Source organism: Genypterus blacodes, unplaced genomic scaffold (assembly GCF_046128005.1).
Source record: "Genypterus blacodes isolate CSIRO-AG114 ecotype Tasmania unplaced genomic scaffold, CSIRO-AGI_Gbla_v1 ptg000055l_1, whole genome shotgun sequence".
In the NCBI taxonomy this organism is placed as follows: domain Eukaryota; kingdom Metazoa; phylum Chordata; class Actinopteri; order Ophidiiformes; family Ophidiidae; genus Genypterus; species Genypterus blacodes.
Genome location: NW_027466867.1, coordinates 5749552 through 5766322, shown reverse-complemented (window position 1 = coordinate 5766322; position 16771 = coordinate 5749552). Strand labels below are relative to the sequence as shown.

Sequence of the window (16771 nt, the reverse complement as noted above, 5' to 3'; positions counted from 1 at the left end):
TTCTTCACTGCCTATACTGGGAGTTCCATGTATTGATCCCTGCTTACACACTACAAGGCTTACCTCATGGATTTGTACCTGATTGGATATTTGATGTGTGTGTGGTTGTCCAGCTCGCGGGTGCTTGGAGGCTATCCCATCTGGTGGTGAGTACAAAACCCAGAGTTTCAGCATCAGAGCCTATAGTTTCAGAAAGAGAGAGCGAGGTTGTTGTTTTATTTCTTTTTTTGGTCAAATGATCATTTTTGAGAGGGTAGAATGTGCACTTTCGGTTGACTGCGTGGAAAAATGTTCGCCGGCCCAGTCCAAAGAATCTTAACCTCAAATACTAGTGTAACGGAAAAGGCTTGCCGTTCTTTCCTCCTCTGCACTCAGGTCCATTTATCATTTTAAATATGTTGTGATGCAAAGGGGATGAATTTTCACAGAGGGAACATTTAAATTTATTAAATAGGATTGAGGCTTTTACCCCCAAAAAAGGAAAAAAAAGAGAGAAATGTGCGAGCTGATGCCATGTTGATATGAATTGTCAGCAGCATTGTAAGGACCTGCCAGGTGTTTCTACATGACAGTTAAACTTATAACTCCCTATCGAATAAGCTGTTTATGCTTCTCGTGGACAATGACAACACGGGAAAAGTCGACAAAGCCCCGAAAAAAGGGCCAACAAAGATCAGGAGCTTTTTCTATCTTTCATCGGATACGACAATATCACGTCAGGACGCCGATACACCGTGCAGCAATCTAGACCTAATAGATCTACAGGGTTTTGTTTTGTTTGCTATTGTGCTTCTATGTTCAAGCCCCCGACCCCTCAATCGTGTCTTGTAGCCATGACTGTGTTTTGTAACATTTCGGGGTTAATTTCTAGACGATGTGACAAGCACTGGCTGTAAATTCTGCGAAAGAATATTTCCGAATTATTTGAATGAAACCAGCTTAGTCTCCATCTGCTTCAGAGTAATTGAAGCAATTTATTCTCTTAAGAGTTAAGCATATCATTTTGATTTTCGCCCCCTCCCTTCAGGATTTGTCAAGAGACAATATGTTTAGTTGCCGCGGGGATTGATTCTTTGTGAAATTATCCCAGATCGCTGTTGGCACCAGCAACTGAAATTTAGAGGTTTATCTCATTACAAATTCAGCTCCACGCAGCTGACCTCATAGCTTCTGCTCCTCTTTTTGTAACATAAAGCTTTTATTTGGGAGATATTTGTGTAGACGTATGACAAAGCTCTTTTGGCTCACAGCACAATACTTGTCATAGCTACTGCACTTTTAGTAGCCCAAGTAGCATGTGGTCCCACCGTACCGCTGTCCAAACCGCGAGCATCTTCTGGTTTCATTTACAGAGCAGGGAGCTGCCAGACACACAGGCCACAGGGCTGAAGTGTTAATGGCAAAGAGGACTTTACACCCACTCCTGGCTTCAACAAGAGCCATCAGACAACAGTGACAAAGAGCCAGGGATTCTCTCTGTGTGAATTACCTGCAGCTGTTCTGTTCAAGCATCTTACATGACACCGGCATAATGTTTGAACCTGAACAATGCGCAGCACCTTTGATTTGGGTAACACATTTTCGAAGTGTAGGTTTTGGGGTAAGGAGTCACGACGAGGGCGAGAGATGAAAAGCGCCGGCCGTAGCTGCAGGTAACTGGGCAGGTGCTGAGGAGCAGACGTCAAACGGCCGCACGTCAGCTGCGTCGGCGGACAAAACGAGGTGGTGCGTCAGAACAAGAGGGTGCCGTGTTTCAGCGAGGGGTCCAGACGGGCTCTTCTCAGTTTGTGTCCCAGGGGCAATGACTTAGCCATAAATTCCCCTGCCAAGGAGGGATGCTCTGGAGGGAGAGGAGTTTTGACTGATTTATGCCTGGCAGCGTTACCATTAAAATATGGGGTGTTGAAAACAAAACAGGGCATAAATAACTCTGTTGATATGCACATATGCATGGAGGCGAGATGAGGTATAGTAGAAAGGCATAGCAGACTAATGAGTTTGGTTTGGACAGACAAGGCTGAGCATTAAAATTGGCCCCTTGAAATGCAAGAATGTTGGTGGAACAACAGCTTTGTACAAAACGGCATTTTGAGAGAATTAACAACAGCAACTAAAACTTAAGCCTCAGATAATCCACTGCTCCGACCGAGACAACATTTTCTGTGAGGTATGAAAAGGCCAAATAAATAAAAAGCTCAATCCTGATGTTATTAGGAGGTTTGTACTGTAATAAAGCGGTGTGGCAACTCATCAGCTAACAATCAGAACAGCTTAAGCTACCCCGGGCAGCCTGCAGTGTGTTTGTGTTTCAAGAGTAAACAGTGGTGGTTGTAAGTGAATGATGACAGTCACTTTCAGCAAGGCATTACCTCAGCTGAATTTCCCTTAGTGCCAAAGATCAAGCAGCAACAGTGATTATTGGTTTAACTCTGTCATATCACACGGCAAAGCCACTAGATGTTTAAATCCAATAACTGTTATTCTCTTAATCCTCTGTTATCATCACTGCTGTGCTACATGAGGGGAGTTGCGGTCTTTGTGTTGATTGTGTCGGTGCTTATTGGAATTTTATGTCTTTGCTGCTAAAATTAGCCTGGTTTCAATGCGGCTATTGTTAAAAATATGAGAAGATTCACAGATTTACGATGATGCAAGAGCAAGAGAGACAGAAGAGCGAGACAGTAAATCCTCTCTGAGAAGGGACTGATGATCTTAAGTGATCTGATTATGAAATACAACATTACGCATCATTTAGCTCAGATCAGGCACGACTTGCACTGAAACGAAACGGTCGGCAAAAAAAAGCTCAACTGCTGCAAAATGTGTGTGATTGAGATAAAACGAGGATGAAAAAGGAAGAAAACGTTCCCGCAACACATCCTGTTTCTGCCCTTTTTAATGAGCAATAACACCAAACACTGACTTCAAATTAGACTAAGTGGGATCTAAAAAAGCTGAGACTTTTAGGATGAACATCATTGAAATATAAGCAATATAGCCAGGAAATAACATCAGTAATGAAAGAAAAACAATAAAGTTAGATAGGGTGAAATATTTGATTTCAAAATATTAGGAAGTATTAAATAAAAAAATTATTGAGAAGTCTAGTCCAAATATTTTAAATACCAGAAATTAACAATTACATATACTAATATATACCATAATAAATAATAAATATCTTGAAGTTTGAATTTTATAATGCATTCAGTCAATCTTTTTGAACTTCCTTGACCTTTGTGGAAGTGTTTGGGAAAAACTCATTAATATCAATACCAAACTTCATTCTGGAGAGCCGGGGCTAGGTGATCAGGGTTTACCAGCTCTGCCCGGGCTACAACCACAACACAACAACCCGTCTGTGCACAGTTCAACCTGAGTGGCTTAAAAGGGGCTCTGAGGTCCATCTCTGGGTCTCAGGAATGTCATTATCTGACTGTGACACCCCCCCCCCCCTCCCCTCCAATCCTCCACCCCGAAAACCCCGACCACTAGCAAAGGGATCACTTAAATGATTCTTACTGCGAGAAAATCCACCAGCTGCAATCCTGTGTGAAAAGATCAAGGATGTTCGGGCATTATTCTCAACAGTGCAGTGAAAGGTAGAGAAAAGAACAGGAAAAGCCAAAAGAATGTCCTTCTTAAGAACCTTTAGGGTCTCGTATCAATGGATGAAGCTGCATTAGGGCCAGGGTCAAAGACACCTTTGGGCTAAAGCCTCTGTGAAATGTCTACAGTGAGAGAGGCACACACACACACAGACACGCGCACACACACACACACACACGGATACAGGGATACAGGGGGTAAATTAATAAATGCAGGTAATACACATTGCCCCATACAGAAAGTGACACAGGATCAAACATCTTAAGGACCTGGATGCATTCCTCTGTATTGTCTCGTCTACCACCGATGGCCAAAAATGCACATAGGATGACATTATCCAGTCCAACCCAAGCTAGGTGAGAGGTTCAAAGGAGAGTGGTATGTTAAAGCAGCGAAGGGGAGTCTAATCTGCAGCCACCATCAAAGGACGGCCAACGTGCTCTTGTAGGAAATGACAAAGTCCCCCAGTGCACCGCTATTAGCTCCACTAAAACACAGGCTGGGACAGTTCCTCAAAGGGAAAACTGCAACGGCCAGGGGCAAAGAGATCATTAGGGAACACGTGTGGGAGAGAGAGAGAGAGAGAGAGAGAGGGACACACACACAACACACACACACACACAATCTTTAAGGTCTTCATTACCTGCCTGATCTCACCTTGCGTAGCTGTTACTTCCACTAATTAGAAGACGTGAGCCATTTTTCTGACACACACACACAGGGTCGTTGACAAAGATGTGTGAGCTGCACCTGTGGAGCCTAAATGCAGTTCAGCCCCCTCAGGTCACTGACCAGGTCGGCTAAACAACACAGAGAGAGAGAGAAAGATACGATTCAGTACATCTAAACTCCAGGCCGTTAGGGTTGTTAAAGAAAGACCTTCTGTAAAGCTTTTACATCAGAAAGTGAACTGAAGAAGCAAGAATATAGATGAAAGTTGGTTTAATCAAGTAGTTTGAAGTTGGTTCTTGTGGGTTCTTGTTGGTATTGTGTTCTAAGGAATATATCTAAGGACTGAGTGGCAGGGTGAGATTGATGCCCCAGGTTCCCCCATCCTTACATCATCCCCAGTGATGTGGAATTTGAAATTTCAACAAGAAAATTCCACCTAGCCCAATCAGGAGTAATGATTTGTAGAGGATCCTTTACCGCTGACGATCCAATCAGTAGAGCCGACACAGTGTCCCTAATGAGCAGAGGTCAGGGGACAGCGGACCGACAAGACAGTTCAAAGAAGAACCGTACATCCAAGATGACAGAGAAGACCACTGTGTCCACCTACAGATAGAGGAGATGTACAGAAGAGAGTCAGCTCGCTTTGGAGTCTTGACAGACATTTGTCAAGCGTACGACTGTGCAGAGCTTCAACAGCTCACTTCCTGACATGAAGGTTCACAAGTTTACACCCTGTTCAGTTCCCCTGTTCATGTCTCCATACTTGTGACTGCAGGGGCTCCTTGTCCCAACCCCACACGCCTCTCTCTCTCTCTCTCTCTCTCTCTCTATCCCAACAGTCTGCAGAGAGGGGAAGAGCGAAGATTGCGAAGGGAGGGGAAGGGGGGGAAAAGAAGGGAGGAAAAAGAAGAACAGGTTAGAACATTTTTCAGGGGTCCTGTCATTTTTTATCTGATCAGCCAGGAGCTGTTGGACTACAAATCAAAAGTGTGCCAAAGAAAAAGAGAAGACAACAAAACACAGACAGGAGCTTTTGCATTCCAGCCTCCACTGAGAAAAGTCCCATCCTCGGGCAAAGAAGGCAACTTTTCCTGGCCCACTTACTGTCTTTACCTCTTTGCGGACTCTGTTGTGTGGGATTTATAAACGAGATTCTCAAAGCAAGAGTGTGTTCTCAGCACACGTCTGTAGCTCTGTGTTCTGCTCGGGCCTCATTTAGCAACACGACGCCTCCCGGGCAAATGTGACAAGTTGAGCTGGAGCATGAACACATAGAGGAAGATCAGGGGGTAGATCAGAGTTGAATGCAAACACTGCTCGCCGTCTGTAAGTGCAGATACTCGAGAGTCACAGAGGCGGTGACGGAAACACACTCTGGACAAGACGCTCCAGGCGCAAATCCAGCATAAATAATTTATCCTTAATCAAATAAGCTAACTTGTTCAGACACGGATAAGAACGATTGGCATTTATTGTCAGCAATCACTACAGGCAAATGTTGGATGTTTTTTTTTTCGAAGTGAGGAATTGCTGAATATTTATGAGCCCCACCTTTACTCTCAACATCACTGCAACAAAGTGACAAAGCATGGCCGTGCGTGTGTGTGATGGCACTGAACGGTGTGTGTGTGTGTGTGTGAGAAGCCAATATCACATTTGCACAAGATGGGCATTACGAACGCGCTAAACCTGCATCTTGTCATCATGTATGTACAAATCCTGTTGGAAGTTTGGATTTTTACAAGTAGCAACACAACTATGAAGCACTGCCTTTACACACACAGTTTTTCCACGAGTCTTTGAACAGTGCCTGAGGAATAATGCATGGAGTAAGGGATGGATTGTGACAAGCTGGTTCTCTCTAATCCTTCTTTAAATGTTTGATGTCCACATATTTACCGTACAGTTGCGATAATTACCCAGAAATTCCTTTTATGACTTACAGAAGCTCATGGTGGAATATCTTAACTCCATTATTGCAAAAAAAAAACTATTTATTTAGAAATAAAGAGGGCAAAACAACCATAAATGCATACAAAATGAAGCAAAACACATGAATATTAAAGTATGCCTGGGGTCTGTGTTTGTGCTTCTTATGTTATTATCATTCTAGATTTCTTTTTAGACGTTGAAATAACAGATGAAGCCAAATTTAATAATCCAAAGAGTCTTTTAAGCAGCTGGAGAGATGATGTCATCTGTTGTTTGTTTAGTAAAGCAGCAGCTCCAATTTAATCCCTTCGTTTGAAGATGGCAACAGGAAATTACGTCTCTGGTGTACCATGAACGCATCACCAAACTGTGCCAACAAAATATGCTGAATATAAACAACATCATTCCTATACTGTACATTATTGTGCTACAGATCGATCTAAAGAGATATTATACATTATATTATACAGATATGCTGTAGCTCATGGAGAGATATTACATACTTTGTTTGTTTATTTGGAATATTTTGCTCTTGATCTGGGCCAGAATTTACGTCTACATCTGCTTTAACTCATTTTTAAACTTCTAGTCCGAGTTTAAAGTCATTCATTCATTCATCTGAATCTGTATGTGTGTCTGTGTAGAGTGAGTGATGTCACGTGATCATAATTACCTTCATGTTGATGAATGGAGATCAGTGCGTTTGTTCCCAGTGACATATGGGCCATGATCATGAACTTCAAACTCTTTCTACGGAGGTCAGCAACCATCAGGCTTAAGGCAGTGAGGTCAGATGTCGTGTTCTGCTCCACGGGTTCAGAGGGTCACCTGGTACTTTTTGTGCCTCTGGACATGTTAGGGTTGTCACACACAGAAAGCTCATCTGTGTACAGACAGGTGCGACACACTCTTACCCCTATGATTCGGACCTCCCACCAAAACAGCTGCAACATATTTGTATGTACACGACAGGATTTGTTGACTCCGAGCAGTGAGCGGAGCGTGCTTAGAGGGTAACACACACCCAGATGGAACAGTGTTTACGTCTGCCACTGCAAATCTAATCACATATCTCGATCAACCCCTTAATTCAGCAGCAGTGATGGGAGTAGTGGCTTTACTTTATGAGGAGTGGTCGTCACTTTTGGAGAGTCAGAAAGTTTTTGTTGACGGTATTTTAGCCTCGATCGCATGAATTTCCACTCTTCAGCGAGGTGTGTGGTGGAATCCCTTTGTTTCCTCTCCTTCATATCTGTGGTTTCCAGTGGCCCATCATGCTTTCACGTCAGCCTGGTTTAGATACTGAGAAAACCCCCAACCAAGCAGTAAACCCCCCCAGGCCAGAAGAGGCCCCATACAGACCTGCCTAGACATGCACCTGCCAAGCCCTGCAGTTCGCTGCTGCTCTGCTCCTCGTCTCGTCCCCTGCAGCAGATTCCCCCGGCACACTGCCTCTGCGGAGGTCTCTTGCGTCTGCTGCTCCCTCACTGGGTTGAGACACGTTGCTCGTGGCTTCCCAGAAGTGAGGCAAAGCAGGCAGGATCAGCATGGCACACATGTGGTCTGCACGCACGCATCTGCATGTGTGTCTGCTTTCACGATACGCCTCATACCTCAGGGTTAAGACTCTCATTAGCACCTAGCCAAAAAGATATCCCTTTCATCTCATCTGTCCGTATGGATCAAGTGAGGCACATCCTTTGCAAACAAAGACAAATAGGCTGGGAGATCCTCCGCCTGTAGTCTAAACATGCTATGTCCACCACAAAGTCCCATGCGGTTAGAAAACTGATTACATCAGAAACCCTGAAGTCACTAGCTAAGCCTGTATAGCAGAGAGGCAGGCAGGCAGGCGATACGGCTGTCCTGACTGGAACCTATAATAACGTAGAGCCAGGCACTGCGTCTGTCCAGCACTGCAGAAAGATATCACCTCTTTCCTCTGAAATGATTGACCGAAGTTGTGAGGCAGCATGTGAACTTCTGGCTCGGTGCATTGCATCATGCACTCCGGTCCATCTCGTGACTGAGAGATTAATGGGCAGTAACATGGCGAGCAGACAGTGTAATTAAGGTCCTTAGTCACTCCGTCACCAGACAGAGTGAAGTCAGCAACACATGGACTCCGTGTTGTTGGTGGGCTTGGGAATGGCAGATGAGCTAACATGGCTGCTCTCGCTCGGGTGAACTCAATGCAAGGACGTGAGCGGAGATTGATGAGAGCTATCAAATGACTGACAGCGGCACGGCAACGTCAAATTGGATAAAGCAAGATTTTAAGGCTGGATAGTTGACTTGAATATCAAAGACAGGGAGATTATTTTTTCCATATGCAAAGTTGTGTTCGAAAGCTTTCAATACGAGAGCAAACAATAGTTTATATAAGAGAGGCTGGACTGCTGCTATTCTATCAGTAAAGACAACAGTGAAAGCTGCCAGTATCTGATTGAGTGATGGTATATTTCATTAGGCCTCTTGTCTGACTGCGTAATCTCTGCTGGCACTCTGGATACCTGGGAGCTCAGCTGTAACAATGCTCACCTGTGCTCCGGAGAGATCAAAAACCCAGCGCCTATGTGAGGAGAAAGCGGTGTTGGGAGGTAGGGGGGCAGGGGTTTGTAGCCGGCCATAAGCAGAAGCACATATGAGCTGTGAACCTATCTGAGGAGGGGCGGGGAGGGGATTTTTCCAACCCCCCCGCCCTGTGACTTCAATGGCTTGACTTTTGTAGCGGGGTGGGGCACAGGCACCACACTCATCTGTCAGAGTCAGTGGCTGCTGTGATTGGGTTGCGCCCTGCGGGGGTCCTGAGGTCATCCCGAGTGGAGTGGCGCTCTGATCTGATCGGCGTCAATTGTTCCCACCCCCGTGATCCTCTCACGACTTCCAGCGCCACGTTGTCCATCCAGACTCCGACAGATGTTGGAGCGTGCTCGCAAAACCTGGCAACCCGCCTCTGTTTGGAGCCTCTAACCTGGCAGCCCGTCCCTTCAACCTGAACCCTGCGAACACAGTTATTGCTTTTGACACCCAATCAGCAAGGTCGTAAACACAAAGGCATAAATCTATCCCAGAGCATTCATGGCGTAAGAATGTTGTAAGTAAAGGTATTTATGTCCACAGGTGACTTCCTGTATCTTCAGTAATAAATAAACAAGTAATCGGAGGCAGACGACCGACAATAAGTACACAAGCATCTGAAAAGCACGGTGCAGTTTTGTTTGAGCTTGTCATCACAAAGAGCATGTTAAAACACGGGCATGGCTTTATTTCAGGAGAAATAGAAGGCAATTAAAATTAATTACCTCACTGAAACTATAATGGTTTCTGGCATCACAAGCTGATCTTGGCTGTCTTCTTGTGGTGATTAATCTTTGCTTAGGCACATCTACAAGGAGCCCGGTGAGGCGCACCGCTTCAGATACGCCGTTGTTGTCCATTACAAGCAACCTCAGCTGCACACACTGTCATTCTTAAAACGCACTCATCAGCTCCAGAGGAAAACCGCAACTTAATGATAGAACTGTGGGCGCGCGTGTTTGTATATGTGCGTCATTGTATAAGGGGGCTTTTCCCAAAGGGTAATCACAGAGGTTCTTGTGTGCTATCTGTGGGATCAGCTGGATCCACGCACGCTAACAAGTGGGAACGCTTTGACAAGTCAATACTAATAGCTCGTATCGCCGTGCCGAAGTGGACTGTCTGTCTTCCAAGAAATCAACCGGAGCGTTCAGTGTAAACTACAACGAGCAGATAAGTCGGTATAAACACGAGTACTGTCACAGAGCAACAACCCTCACAGTAAAAACCTGAGGTGAATAAAGAGGCGGCTGGGTCTGGTGGAGCTGCCGGCCTCTCAGAGACAGAAGAGGCCTCCCTGGCATGTCACCATCGTCGCCATTGTGGGCCCCGAGTTCACGGAGGGCACAGATTTGCACTGTGAAGGAGGTATTTTGAATTAGCAGACTGAAAAAGCGCAGCACGACAAAAGCGAAGCGTGCTAGAGAAAGCTTTCTTTGTCTCTTGTAATGTTTACTATGCATATACTTTTTCCCCATTTTGCACTCGCTCTTAATCTAAAACCAGGCTCTGACCCTGTCTGTGTCCAACAGGTCCCTCGCCCTGGGACAGCAGTACTCGTCCCTGGGCTCCCAACCCATCCTGTGCGGCTCCATCCCCGGCCTGGTGCCCAAGCAGCTGCGTTTCTGCCGCAACTACATCGAGATCATGCCCAGCGTGGCCGAAGGCGTCAAGTTGGGCATCCAGGAGTGCCAGCACCAGTTCAGGGGCCGCCGATGGAACTGTACCACCATCAAGGACAACCTGGCCATCTTTGGTCCTGTGCTAGATAAAGGTAGGGTACAGTGAAGCACACACATCTTGTTCTTCCTGTTTGGAACAACGCACGTATAAATCTGAGGCTGGTAGCATTCAATAAATGAAGTTATAACTCATCTGTAGGGAACAACACCAACTGTGATAAGCAGGTAGTGTATCTGGGACAGTTGGGAGCTGTAACAAACTCAGTCTCGGTGCAGTGTTAACAGAGTTTCCACCCTCGGGCTCAGCACTGCCTGTTCTCTGGGCTTTTGCTGACAAACGACTAGCAGAGCAATTACAATAATACACACCTTTCCCCGGCTGCACTGAGAAATGAGCGCGGGAACAAACACTGACACATTGTTCCACTTCCATCTATCTTTAACTCCAGCGTCACATTTGTCTTCGGAGGCGCTGACTCCCTTTTTCGGCTCCCCCCTCCTCCTCCTCCCCCCCCCCAACCGTGTTTACACTCTCCAAACATGAAAGAGGGTCAGCGCGGCAAATCTATCAACAAAACCTGACAAGTACAGCTGATCTACTGGATACATCTATCAGGCTCTTCACACGCAGAATACTAATTGTTGGATGTCTGTAAAAACTGTAAAACCTGACTGTGCAACACAAAACGCACAAAGGCAACAACAGGCACAGGTGTCCTGCTTAAGGCCTTGAAATCCCTAATTACAAAGATGGAGCTGTGTGTGAGAGTGTGTGTGTGTGTGTGTGTGTGTGTGTGTGTAGCGAGTGAGGCTGCTGATTGGAAATGAATTAGCCTGTGTGTCAGAGGGGACGGGATCTGGGCAGAAATGGGCAGCGTGAGCCTCCCAAGCTCCTCAGTCAAATAAAAGGGAGAGAGGAGGCCAAATGAGATTACAGGCAATAGAAAAGGGCCGGGGGGCTCCGCTCAACCCCTACTGTGCATGAAGACCAGTGCACGCCTCACACAGTCCAGCTCCCACGGACGCCCCATTCACACGCCCTTTTGACTCTGTCATGAAAACAGGCTGAAAGGGGATCTCTCTCCAAACCCAGCTCGGGTGTGCAGTTTGGGATCGGGGAAGGGGAAAAAAGGAGGGAAGGGAGTCTCACTTTGGGGAATGACAAATGGAAGAGGGGACGAGGAGACGCCGTCCACCAGCCCCAGCCACCTTCGGCTGCGTGTTGGCCGTGGCGGTGCTGTTGGTGGATGTCTAAAGGAAGTGGGGGGTTGAGGGGTCCCGCGGTGGAGGGTGTATGGGATTTCAGCTCGGGGTGTTGGCGGAGGGGTGGCTAGAGGGGGAACTTGGGGAGTTTTGGGGAATGCCAGCTCCGGGCAGAGTGGGGCTGTGGGGGCGCGAGTCGCTGGGTCCTTTGTGCGGATAATACAGTGTGACACAAGGGAAACAAAGGCGGATTGATGGGCCCAGCAGGTAGCAGGAGCAGCGCTAGCCTTGGCTAACAGCCAGAGCTCCAGGGGCCCAGGGCTCACAGGCCCCTGTTGTGGAGGGCCCAGTGAGGCTTGCCAGGGTGAGCGGGGATGCCCAACTTGAGGTGTGTGGCATCCTCTCAAACTGGGGTTCAGTGAGAATTCAGACTGGGATTGTGTCACTTCTCCTGGAATGAAACAGGAAGTACACGGGCCAACACATCGGATTAGATTTTGTTACATGAAGGTCAGAAACTTTCTTATAAAAGTAAAGTTTCAGCTTGAAACATAATGTGAATTGGAGATTTGGGCAATATCAGCAGCTATTAGACAAGTACTGGTAAGTGATGTCTGTGGCTGGTGAAATGGACCTTCAAGTCTCCTCAGAACAGTGGCATCAGCGGGCTATTTCTGGCTTTGCTAACCGCCGTGGCGCTCAAACTGCCACTTTCCCGCTGTGGTGACGTTCATACAAATATGAAACTCTGATCACCGCTGCTCTGTGCGCTGTCAAAATGTTCGGTGGCAGCTCGGCAGCCCTCCTCATGCCTGTGCGTGTGTGAGTGTTTGTATATTTCTAACACAGAGTGCCGGTGTGTAATGGCTGAGCCCCAGTAAGTGTGCTGTGATTGTGAAACAATGGTGTCTGGTTACATAATAAGCTGTTGCCTTCAAAGGAAGCGTAACTTCATCCCTCAGTGCAGCAAAGGCCGACGCACTGCTAGGTTTCACCAGAAGGCCCTGGGCTCTGAACGGGGGGAGAGGGGAACGGGGGGTGGCGACATTCCTGAAACACTATCCAGATGCAAAGCAGCACACCTCAGGGATGACAGGAGGTCACTGAGATCCCACTGAGCGCCGGGCCCTCCTGACACAACCACAATGGGCTGATGTCACTGCAGGGACTCTGCTTTTAGGTTCCCTCATGTGTCCTGCAGGACTGGGAGTCCTCGCTCCACCATCACGGGGAAATACGAGGAATCATATCTGTTTTGGACTTAAATATCATGTTGAAAGGTCACTTCTCAAGGGGATTCCTTTCAAAGCCCCTGTATGGATGTTTGTGACAGTAAACATCACTCCTGTTCATGCATTCTTCTTCTCTCTCTTTCACAGCCACAAGAGAATCAGCGTTTGTCCACGCCATAGCTTCAGCAGGGGTGGCGTTCGCCGTGACACGCTCCTGCGCCGAGGGCACGTCCACCATGTGCGGGTGCGACTCCCACCACAAGGGCCCCCCGGGCGAGGGCTGGAAGTGGGGCGGCTGCAGCGAGGACGCAGAGTTCGGGGTGCTGGTGTCCAGAGAGTTCGCCGACGCCAGAGAGAACCGCCCGGATGCTCGCTCAGCCATGAACAGACACAACAACGAGGCCGGACGCACGGTAAACACGCTTAAGTCCACTGCCGACCGAACCGTGCAGGGATGATTTATGATGTCGCTCTATTCCCTCTGGACGCATTAACTATGACTCAAATGATCCCAGATCTTCCCTCTGTTACGTCCACGCAGTGCTGAATGTTCACACTCACTGCTGAGCTCAGTTTGTAGCATGTCAGAGCATTACATCACCTTATTTGGGCAAACTCTGCTCTTATTAAAGCAATGAGGCAAAGCTGAGGAGCTGAACTGCACAGTAAACAAAGATGCTGCTGTCCTGAGTGGCTTTATTCACTAAACGTCCCCGCTCAGGATTCACTAATCGCACACGTCCGACAGGCAGGGATGGAGTGTTTGACTTGTGCACACATTTTTGTATCCACCTAAAAAAACCAGCACTTGACTTTGAATGACTGGTTAATTACTTATCTAAGCAACAGCCGCCCTCCTCCGCCTCGCCCCCCCCACACACACCTCGCCTTTCATGCCTCGCATCGCAATGAAAAAAATTCCCTGACAGTCAAATAACCCGAGTGAGTCGAGGGGGGGGGAAGGGGGGGAAGACGGGAATCAGTCGCCGACTTAAACCATCACTGGCTGCTGTCACTGCCGGGAGAAAACAGGCTCCCTGACGGCTCGCTGAGGGGCAAATGGAGGGACCACACGGCAGCAAGACGGCCCTTTGATCTGAGCAGACAGGAGCAGCCAGAGGGACCACAGGGGCTGCATGCTTGCCGCGCGGCCGCACTGGCGAGCTCCCCCCAGCCCCCCGCCCCCCGTCTCCTAGCTCTGCTCTCCAATCTGCGCTGCTGCACCCACCTGGCCCTCGCACGCTCCTCCGCTCGCCCCTCGGGGCCCTCGAGGGAGACGTGCGACTTAATGTTGGTTATGACAAACTCGCGGTGTGATGTCACAGCCTCCTCCTCCCCCTCCCTCTCCCCCCTCTCCTCCTCGCCTCTCACCCCTTCCTCACCCAGAGGTGCACACAGCCACCTGCCTTCCGCCCCAGCTGGGGGAATTCTACAGCTAAATATAGCCGGCAAATTAAAGCCGCACAAAATCAAAACACAAAGGTAGAATATCGCCGGCAGCAACACACTCACGATGAGCCACTGACTTCAGAGGGAATTAGCAGCAGCGCAGAGCCTCTGTACTCCGCAGCTGCATGACACTTATAAATTGGAGCCAGTGGCATATTGTTTTTCTTGGCCGGCTGCTCGAGTCTTTAGTGGTTTTGTTAGTCTGCATTACTGAATTTCCTGTAAATTTCAGACCATAAAATTCCAACAGATCTCGCTTGGTGGTGATTGACTTAACTGCCCCATAGCACTGCCAGCTCAGTCCTATTTGTTCCACCAAGAACACGCCTCCTGAGCCCGGCTCCAGTATTCAGTCACATTACATCACACAACTCCTTATTCTGTATTATTAAGAGGAAAGTAGATCTTCAGTTCATCACTTACAAGCATCAGCAAAAAGGCATTTAAGTGTTTCTGAATCTATTTACTGTGGTGGCTTCAAGTTCTAAACTCAAAGTGTCTTGTGTGTTTCTCAGACCATCCTGGACCACATGCACCTGCGCTGCAAATGCCACGGCCTGTCAGGAAGCTGCGAGGTGAAGACGTGCTGGTGGGCGCAGCCAGACTTCCGCATGCTGGGCGACTACCTGAAGGACAAGTACGACAGCGCCTCAGAGATGGTGGTGGAGAAGCACCGCGAGTCGCGCGGCTGGGTGGAGACGCTGCGTGTCAAATACGCCTTCTTCAAGCACCCCACCGAGCGCGACCTCGTCTACTACGAGGGCTCGCCCAACTTCTGCGAGCCCAACCCGGAGACGGGCTCCTTCGGGACACGTGACCGCGTCTGCAACGTGTCGTCACACGGCATCGAGGGGTGCGACCTGCTGTGCTGCGGCCGGGGCCACAACACCCGGACTGAGAAACGCAAGGAGAAGTGCCACTGCATCTTCCACTGGTGCTGCTACGTCAGCTGTCAGGAGTGTGTGCGCGTCTACGACGTCCACACGTGCAAGTGATCCTCCTTGGCTTTCACACAGATGGACAAACAGACTGCTGGACTACAAAGTGCTGCCCCCCCGCCCCCCATGAACCCTCACCTCCCCTGCACAGCCATTCTCCCCTCACACACACACACCTGAACACACCATCATGTGGTCCATGAGCATCATTTAGCTCTGTAATTCTACACCTTTTTTACCTAAAAGAGCCTGTGCAAGAATCTGAACCCCCGTCTGAGCAGCAAGCCTGTGGACCTGAGCACCACTCTCTCCCTGGTTCCCTTCTCCCTGCAGCATCAGGCCCTCCCCTCCCCTGCCCCTTATTTATTTCCCCAACATGCAAACACAGCGGTTGCGGTACTTACAGTAACACTTTTTGTTTCTCTTTTACCTGTGAGATTAATGCAGTAAAACTTTTAAACTAACGCCTCACTTCTCCTCCGAGCTGCTCGACCTTCTTTTTGATTTTTTGGGGGAAAACTAAACCAACCTCTACGCCGTGGCCCGTGACACTGAACAGGCGTCGGCAGCCCCTGGAAAGCATCACTTTGTAAACTACTGAACTGAACTCAAAATGAGCAGGAAAGGAAAGGCTTTGGAGTCCTGCGTCTGTAAACTACTGAGCTGATGAAATCCTCAGTGTTCCCCCCTGTTTGCTGAGTGGAAGAGAGATATATGCTACAGCCTGATTTTATAGCCCTGCATTTCTGAAATATTACAATCGGGCTGGGACTGGAGGTATGCAGGAGGGGGCATGTGTGTGAACAAGCATGCTCGCCTCACCGGATAACAACCCCACACACACACACATTTATGCACTAAAGCTCATTCTTCATCTCAACATAGCAGGAATTTACGAATGACAATTTTCTTCCCATTTTGCTGCATTCCAACGACGAGCGACTTAAAGGAACATTTAAGGGTTTTTTTACGCATCAAATCTGAGTTGAGCTTTAGCATGTAAAGTGTTAATTCTGGTCTGATCTGTGCATCTTAACGCTCACCGCATTCATCAGGGTTCTTTTCTGTTTTTGTGCTACCAGACCTTCTTTTATCACTGTAAGTCATAAAAGAAGAAGAAGAGGAGGAGGAGGAAGGGGGGACTTGTGATGACAAGTGGGTTCCAGCGGGGTTTTCATATCCTTCCCTTTTCGCCGTCTTCCCACACAAGAACATATGAACTGATTTATGATCTTTGGAGCCCCCAAACCCGTTTTTGGCGCTCGTTAAGAGATATCGGAAGCTTAATATACTGTCGCTACTTTAAAAATGTACTCAAAATCAAGTCTTCAAGCCGCACAAGTCGGCGTGATTAACTGTTATTTAAGTGACGGCGACACGTAGCCGAATTCGGAAGAAAGCTTGGAATCTTTTTCAATCGGGTAGCGGCTTGATTTATGTGTGTGAGATGCCAGGGAGGAACACACTCGCGGGG

The 16771-nt window shown here is 47.9% G+C and overlaps 1 protein-coding gene across 1 annotated transcript; it reads left to right on the top strand.

Annotated features, from left to right (window-relative positions):
- The first annotated feature begins 66 nt into the window (after positions 1-66).
- wnt3 (wingless-type MMTV integration site family, member 3) lies at positions 67-15354 on the top strand. Its single transcript, XM_076152020.1, has 4 exons — positions 67-146; positions 10326-10567; positions 13058-13323; positions 14875-15354. The coding sequence occupies exons 1-4, from the start codon at positions 67-69 to the stop codon at positions 15352-15354; spliced, it is 1068 nt and encodes a 355-aa protein (XP_076008135.1).
- The last annotated feature ends 1417 nt before the right edge of the window (positions 15355-16771 follow it).